The 23286-nt window shown below is 38.4% G+C and overlaps 1 protein-coding gene across 1 annotated transcript; it reads right to left on the bottom strand.

Annotated features, from left to right (window-relative positions):
- Positions 1 to 1908: 1908 nt before the first annotated feature.
- On the bottom strand, positions 1909 to 22990 carry TL29 (ascorbate peroxidase 4). The gene is made up of 11 exons (XM_089995588.1): positions 22789 to 22990; positions 15409 to 15507; positions 15082 to 15166; positions 14900 to 14934; positions 14656 to 14721; positions 14462 to 14502; positions 14238 to 14368; positions 12597 to 12703; positions 6032 to 6169; positions 4170 to 4304; positions 1909 to 2160 (listed from the first exon to the last, which is right to left on the bottom strand). Exons 1-11 carry the CDS (start codon positions 22882 to 22884, stop codon positions 2050 to 2052), a joined length of 1044 nt encoding a protein of 347 aa, XP_089851714.1. The 5' UTR covers positions 22885 to 22990; the 3' UTR covers positions 1909 to 2049.
- Between the last annotated feature and the right edge of the window lie 296 nt (positions 22991 to 23286).

The following is a 23286-nucleotide window of genomic DNA, read 5'->3' as shown; positions in this document are numbered from 1 at the left end:
TTTTCTTTTTCAATGCCATCAATCTGGGTCTAAAATTGACCTGGCTATTGGTTGGTGAGTTTCCTCATAAACAGGTATGCTACCACCTATTTCTTGCCGCATTGCTATAGTGTCACTCTTTGAAATGGTGCCAATGCCAACCAGTTTTGGTCACCGTTGCTGGAAACTGTTGAGAATGTAGGTAGTATACGCTTATCGTATAAAAGTAAAAACACACATTGATATGAATAAGGTCTGAACCGAATAAAGTTGTCATATCTTAACTAGGATTCTAAGGTTTAAGCCTTCTTGATGGCTTCTCTTCAACTTTTTCTGTCAAAAGGAAAACAATTAGCACACATACAGTAAATGAAAACCATATCTTTATTAAGAGTAGATGAATAAATTGATTAAAATTTGCAAATCCTCAGTTTATATTGACAATGCTGTAGAATTAGAAAGAGCAACTGAACATTCATTACAGATAATAAATCTTATAAATGAGGTTTTAGAACATATTACATATTTGTTCTATAGATGAAATATATAGCTAGCTGACTTTATGAAAATATAATATCTGCAAATTAGGATATGGTTTTTATGTAGTTACATAATAATTGGCAGTTGATTTCATCAGTTCAACACTATTGAATGTCACTACTTCCAGTATGTTTGTTCTTTTTTGACAAACTCTAAAATAGCATTGAAACACTCGAATGTTTTCTTTGGTATGATTGAGGCAAATGATTGTGTAATCTACGCAAGAAAATTATACTCATTGAATAAACATCGATTTGTAGAATGTGATCTACATAAGAAAATTACACTTATTGCAGAAAACATCAATATGTAAAATCTAAACTAAATACCAAACATGATTCAACCTCTTCCTTTTCTCACCCTCTCTTCTAATTCCACACGGGCCTCAATCTTTTGAAAAGATTTCCTGCAAGTACTTTGTAATAAGAATTTAACTGACTATTATCTCTTAACAATCTCCATAACAAACCAAAATGAGTCTTTATTTATTTATTTATTTATTGGTTTTAGGCCTTCCCAGGATCAACATTGTTATCGAAATGTGAAGAAAAGTATACCTTTTTCCACATAATCTTCATATTTTTTTGCATTTTCCAAGATACCTCTCTCTCCATGGTTAGTATTTCACCTTGGTTAACCAAACAGACTTTGAGAGAAGGGCCATTTTGCAATAACGGCGAAAAAGGCAGTGACCAATTTGCAAAAGCAGATAAGGGGGAACTAATTGGCAAATGGCTGATTAGGCAGGGACCGAATTGCAAAAAACCCTTATTATTTTGCAAAATGAGATTTGGATTCTCATTCTCAACCAAACATACTCCCACTTCCTAATCAGCCATTCCTAAACTCTTAAGCTTAAATTGAAATTTAGTCAATTTACAAACATTCTAATTCATTTCTCAAACTCTTGTCAGCCACTTCTCATTTTACACTGGTTTGAAAAAAATATCATTTTTAACTCCCGCTTCCTTTTCAGCTTCTAGATTCCACTTTCCTTCACAATCTTGGAAAAAACAACTAAAAACTCAACTGGCTAGAAAATTATAGAAATTATTATATTTGAAAAATAGAAACGGACTTCTACCTTGAATCCTCTATTTTCTTTTTAGGACATAAGTTATCCCAAGCTTGGCCTCAGAAAAGGAAAAAGGAAAAGAAGATGACCCCACTAGCATGGATGCGCCATTTACTATAGCATTCAATTGCATAAAGTTCTTATTAATATCCTACAATAGAACAACTTTATACAAACTCTGGAAGGCTAATTTGAAAGTTTTCTATATATTCTTAGTCACATTTGGGGTTAACCCTAAGCTTGCCTAGCAGAGAAACAAAAGTGGTGGCTTCTTAACCATGAATGGGTTGTATTCATACATAAATTCCCAATTATTGTTGTAGAAGATAAAAAATATTCATTAAATTTCCCAAAGGATAATTCCAACACGAATTGTTATTCACAAACCATGCTACGTTTTAATACAACAAAAATTGAATTAAAATTGACTGGCATTCTGATCAGCCCAGAAGTTTCTACAACTTGAGCTTGTTAAAATCAATTTTCTGAACAGGATATGTATAAGCCTCATAATTTATTTGTTGGCCCAGACTGCCTAGCTTGGTCAGGGTGGTAATGAGATCTACCTGAGAAAACCAAGTATGAAATATTCAATATCAGAAAATAAGTGATTTTGATTTCAGATGGAAGCTACTAGCACAGTAGAAATTGTTTTCTTCTCAGCTTATATAAAAGGTTTAACAATGCAAATTTATGCAACCTTGTGATGTTCTTATCCATATTGAGAAGGGAAAGGTTTCCATTCAATCAAGAATTTTAAAGAAGCAAAAAATAGATGATTTTGCATCCAGAGGGAGGCTACTCGTACAATAGAAAATGATGCCTTTATGTTCTAAAAGGTTTATCATAATGATTTTAACTAAAAGGGTCATGTTCTCAATCATGGAAAAGTTCTGTTAATCATCATACTATTTATTTAGTGGAATTTCATTAGTTACAAATTTCACACACACACACACACACATGAATTCAGTTATTTGTTGGCCTGTGATAGCCATATGCTTTTCCCAAAACGCTATTTACAAATTTCTATTTATATTTTTTCACATTTTCCTATTTTTCCCCTTATTTCCTTTTAACTTCCCATCTAAATCCTCAAAAATGGTATTCTGATTTAAACTACCATTAAAAAGATAATTTACCAATAATGACAATTTTATCATATTTCATAAAATGGTTTCATTCAAATGGTGAAATCTAAAAGTGAAACAAAATTATGTATGCACATCTTTGACTGCTCTATCTTCACTACCGGCAGCTCAAATGTCAAGCCTTAAACTTGATGGAGGCTGACAAACATGCATTATCATACTTCACTGTTTGTTTTGCACCTAATGATCCTAGCACATTGGCCATATGCACTTCATATTATTCTCTCTCTCTCTCATATATATATATATATATATATATATATATATATATATATATATATATATATATATCAAAGTTGCCAGACTAGGAAGCGAAAGCGGGAAACGATAGGGCAAGCGAAAGTGAGAAGCAATACATTTTAAAATGTATAGGAAGCAGGAAGCGAGTAATAAAAAAAGAAATATAAGAATTGAATGGGAATCAAAATGAAACACAATAAAAACTAAATTAAAAGTGAAATATTAAATTTCATGTTTTTTAGTGTAAGAATTAAAATTTTAACAAAATCTAAAAATGATGACTACCAATTTATTGAATGCACATAAAAAACAAGAAAAGTTGAGTAAGAGAACATAATAATAAGAATAGATGAAGCGTGTGGAAAGCATAGAAGAAGTGTGGGGGAATCGAGGTTCTCATCAAGCTTCGGAAGCAAGGAGTATCGCGCTTCCGAAGCGAGTTTCTGGGAAGCAAGCTTCCGGTAACTCTGATATATATACAATGGATAAATATTTGCTACTATCTATAGTACGTACAATCTAGTTGGGAAATCATAGAAGCAAGTTGCATCCACTCAATCTAACTTCACAAATGCGTTCAGCATGTTTTGTTTGCTAGGAAACACAACTTAGATCATAATTTTTTGATGTGAAAATATGACCTTTTGATTCTTGAAAATTTGACACATTGTGGGCAGTTGAGTTTTGAAGCCCTTAGAAAACTTGCTTACATGTTGCGAATACATGAGCTAAAACTTATTTTCTACTAAACAAAGTATGCATATCATATCTATAAGGTTAGATCCACATAAAGTTTGCAAAAAAAAGTTGAAAAAATGGTGTTTTCTACTAGATTGTATGTACAAACTGTAGCATATATATATATATATATATATATATATATATATATATATATATATTACAAGCTTACCCAACTAGAGCCAAGTGGAGGAGACATTGTTTGAGCACAACTCATTGAACATAACAAGGTCGTAAAACAGGCACGTAGAATTTATAACAGCCCATTTTACGAGCCTGAATGAGCTCATGTCAAGTTGGGAACACAAAATATGAGAAAATATGAACACCAAACTTCCCAAATGGATGACAAGAGATGCGAGCAGGTGTAGTTTTTTGTGCTTTTGTACTTGAAGAATCTGTGCCAAATTTAAAATTTCAGTCAAGCTGTTTGACATGTATGGTACCTCGTAGTCAGTCTGAGAAACAGTTTCCCGGCTGCGTTGATACTTCTGAACCCATGGAAGAACATCAGGATCTGAGGCAAGTAATGCCTCTGTTGCTGCTTGATCAGGACCAAGAAATACAGACATGACAGCCAACTGCAGAATCACCGCCAAATTTCACAACTTGAGACTAGAAAAGAATGCCCTTTTGCAATTTTGTAAAATCTTACAAAAATATTCTTATATCACTTGTCAAGTGCCAGTCAAAAGCAAATGCAAGTATCAGAATGTGGTTGATTGCAGAGTTATCTTTGTAACAGCGAAGAAGGCAATGGTTTATTTCAGTATTGAAGAACACGGTGCACCTAAAACTGCATTCTTCACAAGCATGTTGATGATGTTACACTATGGCACTGAGGGTGTCGGTTTAACATGACATTGATCATGTGTTATGGCAATAGAGAATTAGAATGTGCATAGATTTATACGAACAATAATAACCATTGATAATTACATATTTCAACTTTAGATTACAAATTTAAATTTTCCACTGATTCAGAGTAAAGAAGCAACAAAAAAATCATATTAAAGCAAAAAGTGTGAGTCGTGGTTTTCAACTTCCCAATAAAAGTATGGCTTTTGTGAGATTCATACCCACATAAATATGTGCATGGTAGACATGGTTTTACATGAGTAAGCTATAGTCTAGATTCTCCAGAACAAAATAGTGAGAAGGTTCTTCGACAACTGATAATGCATATTCAAGATATTCCCTTTCGGTTAGAATTGTTTCACTAAAGAACATTGAAAATTCCAAGATTTTATAGGACTGAAAGAAATCCCTCGATGAAATAGGAGGAAACGTCTTCTTTAAAATCAATATGAGTACATTTTCATACTAAATTAGTTTGTCATGTCAAATTTTGTTTAAAAATCTATTGGAAAAGAAATCTTATCATTCTATGCAGTCGTGCCCATTGGATTCATCAGCATTCATTACTCTGTTATCAGTTTGGAACATGGCTAAACCAAAAAATCAAGTGTAACAATTTGTAAAGATAATACAGTATTTATATACTAATATTATTCACTGGAGTGGCTTGGAAATTTCAGGTTATAAAGGTATATAAGCCTCGCAATGACTAATAGGTCCTGAATTGGGCCTCTGAATCTTCTTTTTTGCTTATTTTTCCCATTTTTATGCTTTGTTTTGGATTTGAGTTCTTTATCTTTTTCTAATTGTCAAGCTGAAGACCAGTCCCTGCTGGATCTAAAACCGAGACCCCCCTCTGATTTGTGCTTTTCACATGCAAACATATTCACATTTTTCAGATGATTCAACAAATTTTTTTTGTCATACTAACCATAAACGTGGTTCACAGCCTAATCTTGTCAGTTATAGGAAAAGAACTTATCAATGTTACATAGAAAAGAGCATGGTTACATGGAATGATATGTTAATTCCAAAAGATTTTCTTGAGAAAAATCACTTTTTTAGATTCTTCTGAGAAAAAACACTATATTATCACAAGACAAATATTTCATGAGTATGATTTGTACATGTATGTATGCATGTATATGTATGCATAGGAAACTAGTCCATTATGTATTAGAAGATACCAAAATGTGCAATGAAAATCTCCTAAAAAGTATCCTTATTTGATTTCCAATTTACAAAAATCCTGAATATTAGGGCTAGCATATTCCAAAAAATCAACATGAGAGAGAGTAGTATATGATTGGACACATGGGAACATAGAAGTAACCACATTGACATGCTGGCAACATGCAATACCCACATCGCACTTAGAAATAGGCCATTAATAAGTCAATGCAATTCAGAGTTCACAAGTAAATAAGTGAGAAGTATCTTGATGAAGTACCTGCCGAGGTCCAAAGCCAACAGAGGAAAACTTATCTTTCATTTCCTGAACTGATGCCTTCTCCCATTGCGGAGTCCTACCCTCTGGATCAGGCTCTTGGGAATCACTACGCCCAAATTGTCTGTCAAACAAGCCCCACTAGCCAAAAAAAAAAAAAGAATAGCCGGTTTTAGCTATAACCACATGATAGTATTTACAGACTTTAACTATGAAAATATTATTGTAAATGTAATTAGTTATTTACAAGGATACCATTTTTTATGGAGCTATGACCAAGGTAAAACCATAAATAACAGCCAAATTTTATGTTAAAAAGATTGTTGAACTCTCAAACCATATGTTCAACAAGATTTTGGGATGCTATTACAAGATGTGCCCCTACTCAACCTTAACTCTATCTAGACTAGATTGATTTGGTTTGATCTCAAAATCGATTAGCTTCAGTCATAGTTTATTTCACTTTATCTTTAAATATAATACTTAAATTTCTCACATTGTAAACTTACCAATTAAGCCAACACATGAATGAAGAATTATTATGGGATCAGAGGTTTTAATTCCATGAATTTTGGTGTTTAATGCTAGATATTAAGGTTGATTCTAATGGTCATTTATGTTTTCTATGATATGATCATAAATAGAGAGAATAAGAGAAAAAGGATTGTTTCTCTTCGAGGGGAAATGGCATCCAAGCACCCTTGACGGGTGAATTCTCATTAACACTCACAATAATTCCATTACAAAGGAGACCTCTTTCATTAGTAGACTCCACACCATTATGGATTTGGATCTTATGACTTGATCTAATTATCCACTTACCCATGACCTGACTACACCTATGTCACATGGGTGTGGGTGCGGCAGGGGCAAAAATGTAATATATATATATATATATATATATAGAGAGAGAGAGAGAGAAGGGGGGGGGGCGCCCCTGGCGGGGGGTTATATAGGGGGGCAGCGCCCCCCCCCCCCCCCCCCAAAGAATTTTTTTAAATTCTGCAGCCCATTTCATAGGGATTTTTTTTTTTAAAAAAAAATAAATCCAAAAAATGGACCGAAATGACCATGGGTGCGGTCAACGCACCCAGGGTCGGGTTGACCGCACCCGCGTCGAGTCGCATCGACGCGGGTGCCGCACCCTGCTAGTCGAATCCCTGTTACATAGGACTACACCCATAGCATAGAAACTTGAACCCATTTCAGTTTGGATCTTATTCTCACTCAAATCCTCTTCTTAGTTTAGAGTTGTAACATTCACTCCCCCCTTCAAGACGCACCTTGTCCTCAAGGTGTGAAACAAACGCCGAGTGTTCAAACTATGGCTATGTGGGAGGTGGTGTAGGTGCATGACCATTTTCTAATTTGGGCACATTGGTGCACGACAATAGAATTGTCTGATGAATGCTTGGGCTCTGCCTTGGTGTTGGTACAATAGCCGGCATATAATCATTAGTTCTTGCAACCTTCAACCCAGTCAAGCAGGCAGTGTTTAAAGCATCAGCAAGTATGATTCTTTGTTGTTGATATGAAGCCCCACCTCTGCCTTGCGTGAGTCTTAGATCAACACATGAAAAATAGGTTTCAGGTTGATGCTCCAATCACTCCCGTAGATGCTGGTAAGAGTTTAGCATAATGCTGTAGAAAATCAAAGTTGGAAGCTTCTCGTCAATCCAAACGGCACATCATATTTCGCTGCTGCCAATAGTCTAGATTCAAAGAAGTGTGTTGAAATATATATATATATATATATATATATATATATATATATATATATATATATATATATATATACAGGGACTTTTTTATCATTTCACATCATGTAATAGAGACAACCTAGTAGGGACTGTATGGACTTTTTAGGGTCTTTATTTTCTGTATTTTTAATTTTTGACTGTTGAAGCAGTCCAACAAGCTGTTGGACTGTTCCCAACAGTCACATTTATGAGTGATGGAGGCAGTCCAACCTCCCTTTTTCTCTCCTCTTTGGCTCCATAAATAGACCTCTCCCTTGTATGAATAGATGCTTAGAAAGCATTGTTGTTGTGGTTCAATACGTTTTATATTTTTACATTGTGTTTTTTTTGTGACTTGTGGTTGGTGATTATCTCCTTTGTTGAGATTTTGATTGGCACATTAGTGGCCCTATTGTAGTTGTGCTCACTTGTAGCCCTTAGTGGCATTCTAATGTATTTGTATTGTTTCATTTCAAAGTGCACTAGTGTAGGCCATCTCCGCAATGAAAATGTCAAACCAAAAAACAAGTTGCGTAGAGATTCCTTGGTTGTTTGTTGGATGATTGACTGGTGGTGCAAGTGATTCGTAAAGGAGATCGGGCATCTTCATAGTTGTTGCCTCGTTACTTCTAACACCTACATATATGCTTGACAACACCATGCACACTGCTGCATAATCATCCAATTCAGCTTGTGATAGTCCGTTGCCTAGAGCTCCTTTTTCCCAACAGATATTCATTAGTCCCTCTAACTCAGCACAATGGTATGAATGTGGTACATGTCCCTTATTCCTAGACCCTCTTAGTCGCCTTAACATGTTGGTGTCACAAGCCGCTATGCATAATCCTATCCAATTTGCTTTAGAAGCAAATAGATTAAAGTGCCTAAACACATAAACAGCCATTTGTTTATGACAGGGTTCTTTTCCATGAGATACCAACATACACATACTACAATGGTGATGAGCTGCTTGGTTGAGCTCTGGTGTTATAGCTTCCTTAGGCAAAACATATACCTTCAGCTTGTGATAGTCCGTTGCCTAGAGTTCCCTTTTCCTAACAGATATTCATTAGTCCCTCTAACTCAGGACAATGGTATGGATGTGGTACATGTCCCTTATTCCTAAACCCTCTTAGTCAGCTTAACATGCTAGTGTCACAAGCCGCTATGCATAATCCGATCCAATTTGCTTTAGAAGCAAATAGATTCAAGTGCCTAGACACATAAGCAGCCATTTGTTTATGACAGGGTTCTTTTCCATGAGATACCAACATACACATACTACAATGGTGATGAGCTGCTTGGTTGAGCTCTGGTGTTATAGCTTCCTTAGGCAAAACATATACCCTGAGCTTCAAAATGTTCCCGAGAGGCCTGTTGGAATGACTTAAAACAATGTGTACCTGTATGGCTGCATATTTGCAGTGCTGCCACTCAACTGACTAGTTTCCCCAAATCCAGCTAGATTCAGGAGCCAGATATGGTGTACCCGGGTCTTCTTTAGCTAACTTTGAGGTCGGTGGTACCCAACAAGTAGACCCAGGGAGTGTACCACATTAGAACCTTCTCTTTGTAGTTCACCTATTCTCCACAATGATTCAGAATGTGCAACAACTTGATCTCCATGAATAAGTGGCTCAAGCAGCTCTGCTAGCACATACCTTGCATAACTTTGTCTCATACGCATGCCTTCCATACAAGCACATATATCCCCACAGTGAATGCATAGGTTCCCAAGACCCGTACCTGAATTTCCCTTGGCCATTTCAGATCTTATTTTGGAGGTATGTACGAGCAGAGATATATTTTGCACTGCCAATTCATTCTCAGTAACTTCATTTGATACAAGGTAAGGTAACACTTCTACACATTCTTAACCCTGCTTCATTCCCAAAGAGAAATCAACAGGAGGGTTGATGAAATGTGAAATTCCAAATTCTCACCCAACGTTAATATTGCAGTAGTGATACCACCTGATATAATTGCCAAGAAATACCATGTGTCTTGTGGCAATGCTTGTGCACAATTTCCTTGCATAAGCTCCTTGAAAGGTAAATCTGCTGCATTTATTAGAGGACTTCCATTACGGCCCACTATTCCTCTTTCTTTGGCAGCAGGCCGAAATCCCTCAAAGCTACAAGACAGGTTTCTTAAAGCACCAGAGAACAGGCTGTCAATGAAGATCCTAGCTTGGGACCCAATCTGCAGCAGCTGCTTCCCCCAAACAGGAACTTCTTTTGTTGAGAAAATTTTTGAGCTGGCGTATATAAGGCAAGTAATGTTGTGGGAGACATCTGGACTTATACCACAATTGAATGACGTGAAACAAGAAATTGTCTAACAAACATTCGTCCTACTACTCACTCCTGCATCCAATCTAGCTGATTTTCCAACATGACCATCCTTCACGTGTGTACCTACCACCCTGCAGTCAGGCCTGGCCAGTTGCTCTAGATTTCCAATAAGCATGGGAAGACTCGGGGCAACCTGGCAATGGCTGGTATTACCACCTGGCATATCCTCAACCGAGTCTTCTGTCTCTCATCCAATTAACAGCCCTTAGAAAGGAATCCTTCACCTCATAGCATAGGGCACGCCACCTTTCAACTGCTACAGCACCTTCCTTACAAGCCCATTGGAATCTGGCTGCCACCGAGTCATTAGATTCAGTCAAATATTGAGCACCCTTGCACATCATCGTAACCATGCTAGGGCTAGTTGGGCCTCTGACCTGGTAATTGTTTAGTTCGGAGTTTTGTTGCACTATGGTGTAAGCAGGACCTTGGCCCATTTTATTGGTCACCCTAGGATATTCTTCAAACACTTGGTGATCTCTCTGTGTGCGGTTCAAAAGCTGAGTGCTTAAACTTAGAGTTGATACCGAAACTCCCAATACCAGCACTTGGCGCTCAGATCTCAGGCCTCTATGTGGCCTTGTTGAAACTTGTCTTGTGTGAGTCGATTCCACGAATATTTGGCAGGCATGCTCTCTGATGTTTGTTGCTGAGCAAAACCGGAGGATGCTATGCACAACCATCATGCCTTCAGGATCAAATACAGCAAGCCCGACTTGTTTGTGCTATGCATAACCAGCCAATTTCCATCCTTCAACCTTAATCCTATTCAAATTGACGTTATTTTCCAAATTTGCGATAACCAAACACCGGTTGCAGACAGAAGAAATGTCCTGGCCACTCCCATCACTTCAACATAGTCAACTTTGCAGTCTAGAGCCTCATCAGATTGAAGGTCAGTCTTGTTAATGTATAAACTCTATGTTTCAAATCTTCAAAAGCAATCTTTGTACCTTGGATCTGGGTGACAGGGCTTTGTCGATCAGGCAGACATTGAAGATTAATGACGCCTTAATTGTGATGGAAGCAGAAGAAGGAATCAGTGATTGCGGGGGCAAGTTGGTACACATCCTGCATGGTTGAGGCTTTTTCTCAAATAATTGGCTTGGTCTTAATCTTTTATACTCCCAAACATCCGCAGTCAGATTAACACAGCTATGTGCGAGTTGCGCTATGGTAGTGCTTATCCCCACTGGTAACTTCATTTCCTCCATGGAGATTGGAGATCACTGCTTCTTAGAGATCATCCAAGCTGAGTCTTATCGTGTTCAAGATCATAGCTTCGAAGGGCTCAACACTACACTCCTTCACGTAGTCATGGAGGTTCCAGATCGGCTCCAGGATGTTTTTTTCCTCCTCGATCAACATTGTTGATTGCTCCACTATTATCCTCACAGCCATTACAGTTAATCGATGATCCAACTCCTGAAATGTGACAAAAAAACCATACCTATCCTCAATCTTCATCGTTCATCAAAGATGGGGAAGAAAGGCTCTGATACCAATTGATACGATCGTAAATCGTATCAAGAGTCAAGAAAGAGAGAATAAGAGAAAAAGAGGTGGAAACGGCCTCCAAGCACCCTAGACAGGTGAATTCTCATTGACATTCACAATAATTCTATTACAAAGGAGACCTTTTTCATTAATAGACTCCACACTAATATGGATTTGGATCTTATCACTCGATCCAACTATTCACTTACCCATGACCCGACTACACCCATAGCATACGAACTTAAACTCATTTCAGTTTGGATCTTATTCTCACTCAAATCCTCTTCTTAGTTTAGAGTTGTAACATTCTATGGATTAATGATTACAGATCATTTTTAGGACTATCAGGACATTCACTGAAGCAGAACCAGATATACAATAGTCAATAAGCAATTGTTTATTTTATAAAAGGACCACATCCAGCAAAAAATTAGGAGAGAGTCAAGTGTTTGACATACGTGGCCAGGTGTCCTACAAATCCAGGTAAACTGGCTAATTCAACCAGTCACTAAATTCTCATCCAAGTCAGCATATCAAATATGTATTCAACCATCAGATCCAACCGGAAATCCCAAGAGTAACTCCATGTTATAGAGCCCCTACAAGGTCTCAACAGTTCAGGACTCGTCCTGTTTTATGAAAAGAACTAAATCTGAGCAATTCCTACAAACATGTGCCAGTTCTTGGAATTGATTGTTAATGAACCAGCCTGGCTCATACTGACTAAGCAAATTCACGTATGTGGGATAGCCAGTTATTCAGAATGATTGCATCAACACCAACATAAGTCAGCAAAGCCCATGTATTTTCAGCCTTAAAACTAAGCCATTTGGGTCAAGTTGCTTCGAGTCTCTAACTATTGCAAATTATTCTCATGAATATAACTGAAGCTTGGATGGTTGCCTACAGCATCAAGAAAAGCCCATTCTGAAACAATAGCTAAATGTAGCACAATTAAAAGGTTTTTGTGAAAGGAACCTGGCCACTTGAACCATATGCAGTATACAGTAGTTTTCCTTTTTCTTCATTGCCACCGCATTTGCGAATTGCTGAAGCGAGGAAGGTATTTTTAACTGCTGCTTGTGCTGTGTTGCAAAAAAAAAATCAGAACTCTAAAAAGATGCATATCGACTAGTTGCAAAAAAGTCATTAAGCACCTCTAGATCTCTTAAGTAACAATGTTATCATAAGAATCAGCTTCCAAATGTAAATTCCTTCAAACAACAGTGTGCCACACAAGAAATCTTGGAAGAAGAGAAAACAGCCAGGAAAAGAGAAAGGCCGAAAGGAAGAAATAATTGTGATACATATTGTGCATGGTAAAAAATGCTACTACAGGATACGTATATATTTAGTTTTGAGAATGGCATAGGATGACACTGGAAGGTTTTAACTAACGCACTAGAAAAATCAATTTGAAAGTTTGGAAGAGTAGAAAGTCTTGGTTAGCTCATATTAGCCAATATGTTGCATATTTTTCTTTTGTAATATAAAGTAGACTTAGGGGTATTATTGCCATCATTTCTTGATGAGACTTCTAGTGGCATTTTTGATAATTGTTTTATATTTTGTTTCAGGTAGACTACTCATTGTGGTATTGATGTAATTTTTATATTGATTAGTCAAATGTCAACACATAATGTAATGGCCCATAGGGAGGGTTCTATACATAGATGAAAATCAATTGCGCAGATCCCTTACCATCAAGAGAATATTTGGGGTGAAGAGCTGCTTATCTTCCTCTTCTTCTTCTTGACTTGAGGCATGAAGCTCATTCTTCTTCGTATCGACCAACAATCAGCTAGACTCATAAAAACCTACCATATAATTCCTATAATAATTATTTCACTCATAGTCACCAATATCATTCTAGGCAATTTCTTGGCGAAGTTTTTCCCAAAAAGTGGGTTTTCTTGGAAAAATTTTGGGAAAATATCAGAAGTTATGCTATGCTAGTCTATATGAAGGGACATAAACATACATTTCTAGGTCTGTCCATATGGATGGGCCGTTATATTATGCTAGTCTTCCTAATAAAGAGACAGGCCTCTGCACTATGTATTAAAATAAAAAAGGATGAAAACTAGATGGGAAAAACACAAACCAGAACAAGCTAAAGAAACCATTATAACATGAGGTCATGCACTCACCAGATATTCACTTATTATATACACAAAAGTGGCACGTCTGAATTTCAAAAGCCAGCATATACAAGAAGTAGAACCATTATTTAAGAGGTGAATCCACAGAAGCATACATGTTTTCTAATAATCCAAATAAATCGCAAGGATTTTTAACAAATAATGACTTCCAATATTGAAATGATCAGGAAAGTTGTCATGGATTACAGTCTTGGTTTTCTGTTCATTACGTTGGACAGGTTTAACTATATAGAACCAATTCACAGATTCAACTTGATCAACAGAAAATGCTCTGGATGGATTTTTAACAGCTACATCCACAGAAATGTAACCAAGATCAAATTTCTTGATACAATCAGAGACAATTTCATTTAAGCAACACAAATAGGAAAGCAATAAAGTCGGTTGAAATTAAAGTTTATTATTTAGTTGTTCCAAAACACTAATGGAAACAAAGTCAGATATGTTGTAGTCTTACCTGCAAACTGGATGAGGTCTGCATATGAAATCGGGCCCCCTTTTGAGTCGGAATCTATTTCCACTTTTGTTTGCTCCAACAAATTCAGTGCATCGGCCAATCCCTTATTTTCTGGTCTACTCAACTCCAAGCTATGAAGAGGTAAAAAGAAAGTGTTTCTTTTAGCACATAACAATATGGTTGAAAAGATGAACATCTAAAAAAACATTACATGTGACATCTACCTCAATCGGATTGATCCATTTGGCCCTCCAGATTTTGTTGTCTGCATCTCACACATTATTAAATGATTTAAGAGCTAAAGTGATGTTTTTCTATATAAAAAGGCTTCAGACAGGAAAGAAACATTACACAAGAGGAAATGCTTATTGCATCTAATATTGGCATAAAATCAGATGGCCTAAATGGCGTAGCGAACCTTGTCAAAAGTAATGGCATCGTTTAAGGCTAGAGTCAACACAAAAGGGATGAGTTCTGGCCGTGCCTGCAAAATTGCACTTACAAAAAATATATGCCATAAGCAGAAATATTCATATTCTGCCGACAAGAGATGGGCACCAAGAAAAAGATTGAAAGCCTGATTGGATATATTCGAGGTACACATCGATAGGTAGAGTAATTAATTATAACATGCATAACCATAGCACTTTCCCAAAGCTTACCTTTATAGCCGTGCTTAGGATTCCCTTGACATTTGCTGCAATCATTTAAAAAAGTACCACGTAACTAAGGAACTTTCACATTAATGATTTAATATCCAATTTGCCAGGACACCAACTTGGTGTATGATTCCCAAAAGTAATTCAGGGAAATGGAATAGTTCAGCATCCAATGTAAAACTTACATAAAAGATCATTACGCTGTCGGCGTTGAATCAAATCAGCAGCATTTGCTGCTTCAGTGAATGATCCAGAGCTCAATATTATTTCCTGAAAATATCATAACCTAAAATACTTAGCCAATTCTACTCTGAGAAACATCCAAAACTACAACAAAGACATAATATCAGAAGAAATTTCTGCTTCACAGACTGAAGAACAGCCACTGATATCATTTTCTTATTCATTCAGAGTGCTTGGCAAGTGCTCCTTTCTCAAACCGGAGCAACTCTGCACTTTGGGAAAGATAAGAAAAGACCAAAGAAGCAAAGTAAAAGCTAAGCATCACTTACCATTCCAATCACACTACCAAAGCAATTAAGAGTGTCCCGTCGGCTCAATGTATCCCTCTCGGAAATTGAAGCATCGATACTTTGACAGCGAACTGTTCCCTGAGAATTTTGATAGAGAGGATTAGTCCAGATTTTCATTGTAGAAATTAATCAACTAAATATAGTAAAAGATCATACCATAAGCAGTTACATAAATAATAAACATGAATCTGTTATCCATCTTTCAGCTAAAGAAAAGAACAGCTACTGTCCATATATTTTAGTGATGGACAGCAGAATCACACTATTTCATGAGAATGCAAGACGGCAACATATATTTGGATGCAGAAAAGGCGCTTCAAGCTAAGAAGAGAAGAGATATTTAGCTTAGAAATGGATGTAAGCATGTAAACGACTTTGTTATAAGAACAGAGAATTAGTCCAATCTAAATTCGTGAATGATAAATTGATGATAATCAATTTTAGATGAAGGCTTCAAGTTTTCATTCTTGTATAAAAGAATGAATTGACATAACTCTGAAGCTGAATAAAAACATGTTCCCACTTTTGCTAAGTGGTGTGTCTGGAACTGGCTTTACTAGAGGAAATGGGTAATGTGTTTAATTTTCCATTCCATTAAGCAAACAAGGGATGAATGTACAAAGAATGGGAAAATGAATACCAACTACTTTCACAAAAAGAATGATAATAAAGGGATAATTTAAGGGGCTCTTCAGGTACACCCATTTATCCAGTACAGTGAGATAAGCCAAGATGTTATGTGGTCCTTCATGATACAATATCCCAGATTACCCCACCATCTCGGGTAAAAGGATGCAGCCGATAATGCAGGAATTGTTGGGTCGGCTGGGGGTTTTCCGGCGAAGCCACAGTCGGCATCCCTGTGTGGCGGTGGCCCTGCATAAAACAAAACAGAAAAGCAGAGCGTACCTGAGGCGGCCATTGCTGAGCTGCGGTGGTTACCGGAAAAGGGAGGTCGCCGGAATATTTCTCTGCTCAGCCGGACTGCTGCCCTCTACGAGCCCAGGCTTCCGGATGCAGTCGGTGAGTAGATCCGTATTTCCCTTCAGCATACACTTGACATTGGGTCGCTCATGATACCCAGTCTTTATAAAGCATACGGTGGGAACGGTTTGCGTAACCGTTCCCCCTTATCGTATGCACATTTATCGGATGGATCATCCCTGATGTGGGGATGTATCCACATCGTGGATAACCACCACGTCAATCGTGGTGGTTAATCCAACATTCTCCCACTTGATCCGACGATAAATCTTTTAACCAGAAAACCTTATGGGAATAACTTGATGAATAGAATGACCTATATAATCTATTCTAAAGGTCCTTAGTTGAATCTCTAATCCTTAGGAGATTGACAACAACCATAATGAGAATAAAAAACTGAAAGTGATCACTTTATTTATATGCATATGTCAAAAAGAGTTTAACAATCCCATCCTCATTACATGTTCGGAATATAATCCCGGTGCTAGCCCTTTAGTAAGAGGATCAACGATCAACTCTTTGGTACCAATATTGACAATATGCACTAAATGATTCTCCGTCCTTTCTTTAACAACAAAATACTTCAATTCCATATGCTTGCATGACGTAATACTTTTGGTGTTGTTCGAAAAAGACACTGCAGCTTCATTATCACAGTAGACCTTCAGTGGCTTCCCAATGGAATCGACCACCTTTAACTGTGATATGAAGTTCTTTAACCATATAGCCTGCGAAGTAGTCTCGTACAATGCTATGAATTTTGCCTTCATGGTGTGGGCAGCAGTGGTCGTCTGCTTTCTACTCCTCCAAGAGATCGCGCCCCCAGCAAGTAAGAAGATGTACCCAGTAGTAAACTTTCTACTATCAAGGCATCCTCCTAAATCCGCATCTGAGTAGCCAATGACCTCGAGGTGATCAACTTTATGATACGTTAACATATAGTCTTTTGTCCCTTGCAAATACCGCAAGACTTTCTTGGCAGCCTTCCAATGGGGTAAACCTGAATTAGACTGAAATTTGCCAAGTACCCCTACTGCAAAAGAAATATCTGGTCGAGAACATGTATGCGCGTACTGCAAGCTGCCAACAACTGATGCATATGGATATCGTTCTGTGCTTTGTCAATATCGTTCTGTGGACAATCCTTTAGGCTCAGCTTGTCACCTTTTGATATGGGTGTAGAAGTAGGAGAACAATTCTCCATCCCATATCGCTTTAATACCATTTCTATATAGGATCTCTGAGAGAAGCCTAGAACATCTTTTGCTTTGTCTCGACGAATCTCAATGCCAAGAACATAAGCAGCCTCACCCATATCTTTTATATCAAAATGTGATGCAAGAAACTGTTTTGTCTCTAAAAGTAACTTTATATCGTTGGTTGCAAGTAAGATGTCATCCACATACAACATCAATATAATGAACTTACTCCCACTTTCCTTAAGGTATATACATTGATCAATAATGTTTTCTGTAAACCCGAAAGTCACAATGACTTGGAAAAATTTAATATACCACTGTCGGGAGGCCTGTTTAAGTCCATATATTGATTTGTTAAGCTTGCAAACCAAATGATCATTTTTAGAGAAACCAAGAGGTTGTTTCATGTATACCTCTTCATTCAGATCCCCGTTGAGGAACGTTGTTTTCACATCCATCTGATGTAGCTCTAAGTCATAATGAGCTACGAGGGTCAGGATAATCCTCATTGACTCTTTAGTTGAGACAAGAGAAAATGTCTCATTATAGTCAATACCCTCCATTTTGGTGAATCCTTTAGCAACCAATCTTGCTTTATGTCTCTCTATGTTACCTTTGGAGTCCTTCTTGGTCTTAAAGACCCATTTACACCCTACGGGTTTTACTCCTTTAGGTAACGTGACAAGATCCCACACTTGATTTTTAGCCATAGAGTCTAACTCTTCTTTCATGGCTTCAATCCAGTGCGAAGATTGTTTGCTTTCAACAGCTTCCATAAAAGTCAACGGTCATCATCCATATTTATGAAATCACCAGGCTCCTGAAGGTACACCACATAATCAGGATGTATGGCAGATCTCCTAATCTTTGTGGATCTCCAAACAGGTCGTTCCTCAGGCTCAGATTGAACCTAATCATCATGTTCGTGCTCTTCCAAATTGTCTACAATAGGTTCACTTTGGATTTGTGCATTAACAATCGAATGATAACCACACCATCATTAGGAATAACAATGCGGTATCTTTCGATGTTTTCCTTAACAAGTGACGAAACTGGATCTTGTACTTCCTCAAAACCAAGGCTTTAAAGTGCACTTAATCCTACTGAACCATCTTCTAGGAATTTAGCCTTATCCGTTTCAAAAATCTGTGGTGAGTGAGATGGGCAATAAAACCTGTATCCTAGGCACAGATTTCGTAAGAACCTTATTCAAAATATGCACAACAGTCCTTAAGGCTTCGCCCCACAACTTTATGGGAAGTGTTGAATAATTCAACATAGCTCTGACCATTTCCTTAAGCGTACAATTTCTCCTTTCAGTTACACCATTCTGATAGGCACTACCAGGCATGATATATTGAGGCACAATGTTTCCTCTTTAAGAAATCGGGCTAATGGTCCTTCCCTTTGCCCCATCTCAGTAAACCTACCATAATATTCGCCACCTCTATCAGACCTGACTATCTTAATAACTTTATCGATTTGTTTCTCTACTTCTTTCTTAAATTCTTTAAGCATCTCAAAAACATCAGATTTTTCGAAAATCAAGTAGAGATACATATACCGAGAATAGTCATCAATAAAGGTGACAAAATATTTTTCGCCTGTGTAACAGGGAGAAAACGGTCCACATGCATCCGTATGGACTATTTCTAATATCTCACTACTGCGTTTGACACCCTCTTTATATGTGTTTGTATGCTTAGCCTTTATGCAATCAACACATGGGTCATTGTCAGTAAAATCTAGAGATTGCAAGATCCTTTCATTTACAAGTCTCTTTATTCTCTTTTCAGAGATATGACCCAACCTTCGATGCCAAAGCATGTAAGATTTATCATTCGTCATGCTACATTTATTTCCAACTAATGCGTATTCAGAAGTCAAAGACTCTTGAGTTTGGATCTTCACATTCAATCTATATAAACCATCAAAAACTGATGCAGAACCAATTTCAATTGAATTTCTGAATATGAACAATTTGGAATTTTCAAACTTAAAACAATATCCAAATTTATCCAACTTTGAAATTGAAATTAAGTTTCTACTATACGATGGAATATAAAAGACATCATGAAGATCTAAAAGTACGTCCGTATCCAGAGTAATCCTGCAGGTTCCAACACCCTTCACATGTGAACGCATCTTGTTTCCCGAATAGATGCTTTTCTCATGCATTGTTGGTTCTCTTCTGCTCATGAACAACTGTAGACAGTTGGAAATATGAACAGTAGCACCAGAATCAATCCACCAGCTATTTTCAGGAATATGTAATAAATTACATTCATGAGAAACTAATGACAAATTACCTCTCTTTTCCAACCACTTCTTGTACTTTATGCAATCTGCCTTTATGTGTCCCTTCTTATTGCAAAAGAAGCACTTTATGGGAGCAAAGTTGGATTGCTTGTCTTGGGATGACTTATCCCCAGTTGGCTTCTTCCTAGCATTTCTCTTAAATGCATTCTTCCTTGGTCCTACCTTGGACGTATGAGAAGCTATATGTGCACTTTGCACCTTCTCATCTTTCATCCTCTCTTATTCTTCAACACACTTGGACATGAGTTCATTAAATGTTCATTCATCATTATGTGTGTTGTACGAGATTTTGAAAGGTCTGTATTCCAAGGGTAAGGATGTTAAAACTAAATGCACTAGGAAAGAATCAGAGATTGTGAGTTTTATGTCATTCAGCTGAGACACTATGTTTCTCATCTCCAAAATGTGTTGGCGAATGTTTCCCCTCTAATATATTTCATAGATATCAGTTTTGACATCAGGGTACTGGCTCTGGCCTTGTTTGAACTCACAAACTGTGCCTCAATGGCATTCATTAATTCCCTCATTGTTCTGCATTATGGGATAACACTTCGAATGTTCTTAGCTACTTTAGATTGCAAAAGCAACAAGCTAAGCTTGTTCGAGCGCTCCCACTTCTCAAAAGCAATCTTTTGATCAGCAGTGCTCTGATCAGTGAGGGCAGCGGGTTCATTTATCCTTGGGGTCAGATCTAGATCCATATACCCTAATGCAAAAAGAACAGTTTTTTTTCAATCACTAAAATTAGATCCATCTAGAAAAAGTATAGAGCTAGAGCCATCTAAAATCACAGAACTAGAAACTGCATGACAAAAGACACGTATCAGGAAGCATTCACACGAGACTAAAACTTTAGTGGAAAAAGCAAAATAATAAAGGCCCTTGATATGCTTCTTTCAAGGCAAGTGAAGGGGGTCATCAGAGTCCTATTTTGGTAAGAGCCCCGACACGCGAAACCACTTCGCCTACCGACCATATTCGGTAAAACTAAGGTTCTTGTGAAGTTAGACCATCAACACAAGGTACCTTTGGATACTCATGTGTGATGTATCTCGACATATTTACCTTATTCTACCCTACTTAAATTTCAAATACGATAAAACAACATTTGGGTCGTTTATCGTTTCATGAATATAAATACAACAATAATATTGACTAAAACCATATGATAGTACAATATTTTGACAACATACGTGTATTCAATCACTTTGGTAACATGAATACACTAAGTTATCTGACTATCCTTAATGCCAATATTATATACAAAATAATATCTTAAAAATAGTTCGTAAATCGAATGGACCAGACATATCTTGAGATGGTTCTAAAACTTAATGAACCTGTCATATATTTCATGAACCGATCTTAAAGCACTCTGAACCGGTCTGAAACAACCCTGAACCGGTCATCCAAGGGTCCGAACCGGTTCTGAACCTTATGAACCGGGTCAAGTATGAACAAAAGTTCATAAAAACCCTATAACCGTATGCCAAAATCCCTGTATTTTCTTATATTTAAGAAAACAGAGTCTTAGCATCTTGAAACTGGTGAGAAACTGAAAGGAACCGGCCAAAAACGGCTCTGAACCGGTCCTGAAAAGGGGTTAAGTCAGTCCCTGATCCGGTTCAGGCCAAATAGACCCAACATTAACTGAATCCGGGTCAGACCCGAAATTATCTGGATCCGGGTTGGACCCGGTACAGGCCGGATCCGGGTCGGACCCGGTACTGGCGGGATCCGGGTCGGACCCGGTACATACCGGATCCGAAAAATGGATCCCGTTAAAAAAGTGAAATACTAAATAGGGTTTTCAAAAACCCTATTTTGCAGTTTCACTCAACGTCGCCGCCTGCCGGCAACCAACGCGGCTGCCTGCCGGCGACCAATGCCGCTGCCTGCCGGCGACCAAGGCGACCAACGCCGCCGCCTGCTGGCGACCAACGCCGCTGCCTGCCGGCGCTTCTTCTCCGGCGAAAGCAGTCATTCATCCGCCGACGGAAAAATGGAAACTGCAGGAGCCTTTTTCAGAATTTCGGCGACTCAATAGTTGCGGGCGACAGTTCCAGCAGCTTTTTAATGGCGGATGACCGAGTGAAAACGCCGGCAGTGTCCTCGCCGACAGAAAACCCCCAAAAACAGAGGTAACACTGTTTTTTTTTATACCCATGTCTGTCGCCCAATGGCGACAGTCGCCGGATTCCGGCGACCAGCAGCAGGGTCACCCCACGGTGACCTGCTTTGCTGGACTGCCAAAAGCACACCCCGCAGCGGAAGCGGGGTGTGGGCCCATAACCCAATGTTGGGTCGGCTGGGGGTTTTCCGGCGAAGCCACAGTCGGCATCCCTGTGTGGCGGTGGCCCTGCATAAAACAAAACAGAAAAGCAGAGCGTACCTGAGGCGGCCATTGCTGAGCTGCGGTGGTTACCGGAAAAGGGAGGTCGCCCGAATATTTCTCTGCTCAGCAGGACTGCTGCCCTCCACGAGCCCAGGCTTCCGGATGCATCCCTGATGTGGGGATGTATCCACATCGTGGATAACCACCACGTCAATCGTGGTGGTTAATCCAACAGGAATTTTGCACGTATCTCCCCTCTATGAGAGATTTGCAAAAATCCCGTTTTCAAGAGATAAGCAAATCCCTCCAACTCCCTTCTTGAAATCCCAAATCATAGTTGTCCGAGACATGGGTTCACAGCATTAATGCTGAAAAAGGCAGTGACAAATCTGAGCAGTTCAATCGGTGAACTAAACATTGTTTGGTGACCATGTTGATCTTTTGAAGAGAAAAAGGAGATAGACGTATGAACTCATTCGTGAGTGATTATTCGATGGAAAAAAAAGTGTAGAAGACGCTCACAGTGAAGCAGCGGGGAGCTGAGTTGTTGCAGGAGGAGGAGAGAGAGACGCGCCGGAGAGAAGGGAGGGTGGAGAGGAAGGAGAGGGTGGTCGCCATTTCACGAGTGGTGGTTCTCTTCTCTTCGCTTCTCTGAGCTCCTGAGAAGCGAAATGGCGGGAGGCGAGGACGCACCGCCGGGAGTGGGAAGAAAACCCGCGTTATCCGGATCGCATTCGAGATCACCTATCGCCCGTTGACAACTTCGATACGGTGGGACCCATACATGGTTGCCTCGGACCCCACAAGGGTGAAAGCAGATCAGGTCATGCTGAACATGAGAGTTTTTGGTCATGCCCACATCATGGCCGTGCATTTTGGATGAATGCCACGTGGTTTTGTTGACTTTTGAGCTTTTTAAAATGTAAATCGGATGGCCACGAATCTATGTCGGCATGAACAAAAAAACGCTCATGTTCAGCATGACCTCCGCTTCCCACTCAGAAGGGTATAGTGGACTTA

Source organism: Nuphar pumila, chromosome 2 (assembly GCF_984573655.1).
Source record: "Nuphar pumila chromosome 2, dmNupPumi1.hap1.1, whole genome shotgun sequence".
Taxonomy (NCBI): domain Eukaryota; kingdom Viridiplantae; phylum Streptophyta; class Magnoliopsida; order Nymphaeales; family Nymphaeaceae; genus Nuphar; species Nuphar pumila.
The sequence above is the reverse complement of the archived record's forward strand: the minus strand, read 5'-3'. Positions and strand labels throughout refer to the sequence as shown.

What these genes read in the sequence shown, in the direction of transcription:
- TL29 (XM_089995588.1), bottom strand. Translation starts at nt 22,884, where the DNA reads ATGGCGACCACCCTCTCCTTCCTCTCCACCCTCCCTTCTCTCCGGCGC. An exon ending in TTGGTAGTGTGATTGGAATG is followed by an intron (nt 15,167 to 15,408) that starts GTAAGTGATGCT and finishes TGATATTTTCAG; the next exon opens with GAAATAATATTGAGCTCTGG. An exon ending in AGACCTCATCCAGTTTGCAG is followed by an intron (nt 12,704 to 14,237) that starts GTAAGACTACAA and finishes TTTGCAACACAG; the next exon opens with CACAAGCAGCAGTTAAAAAT.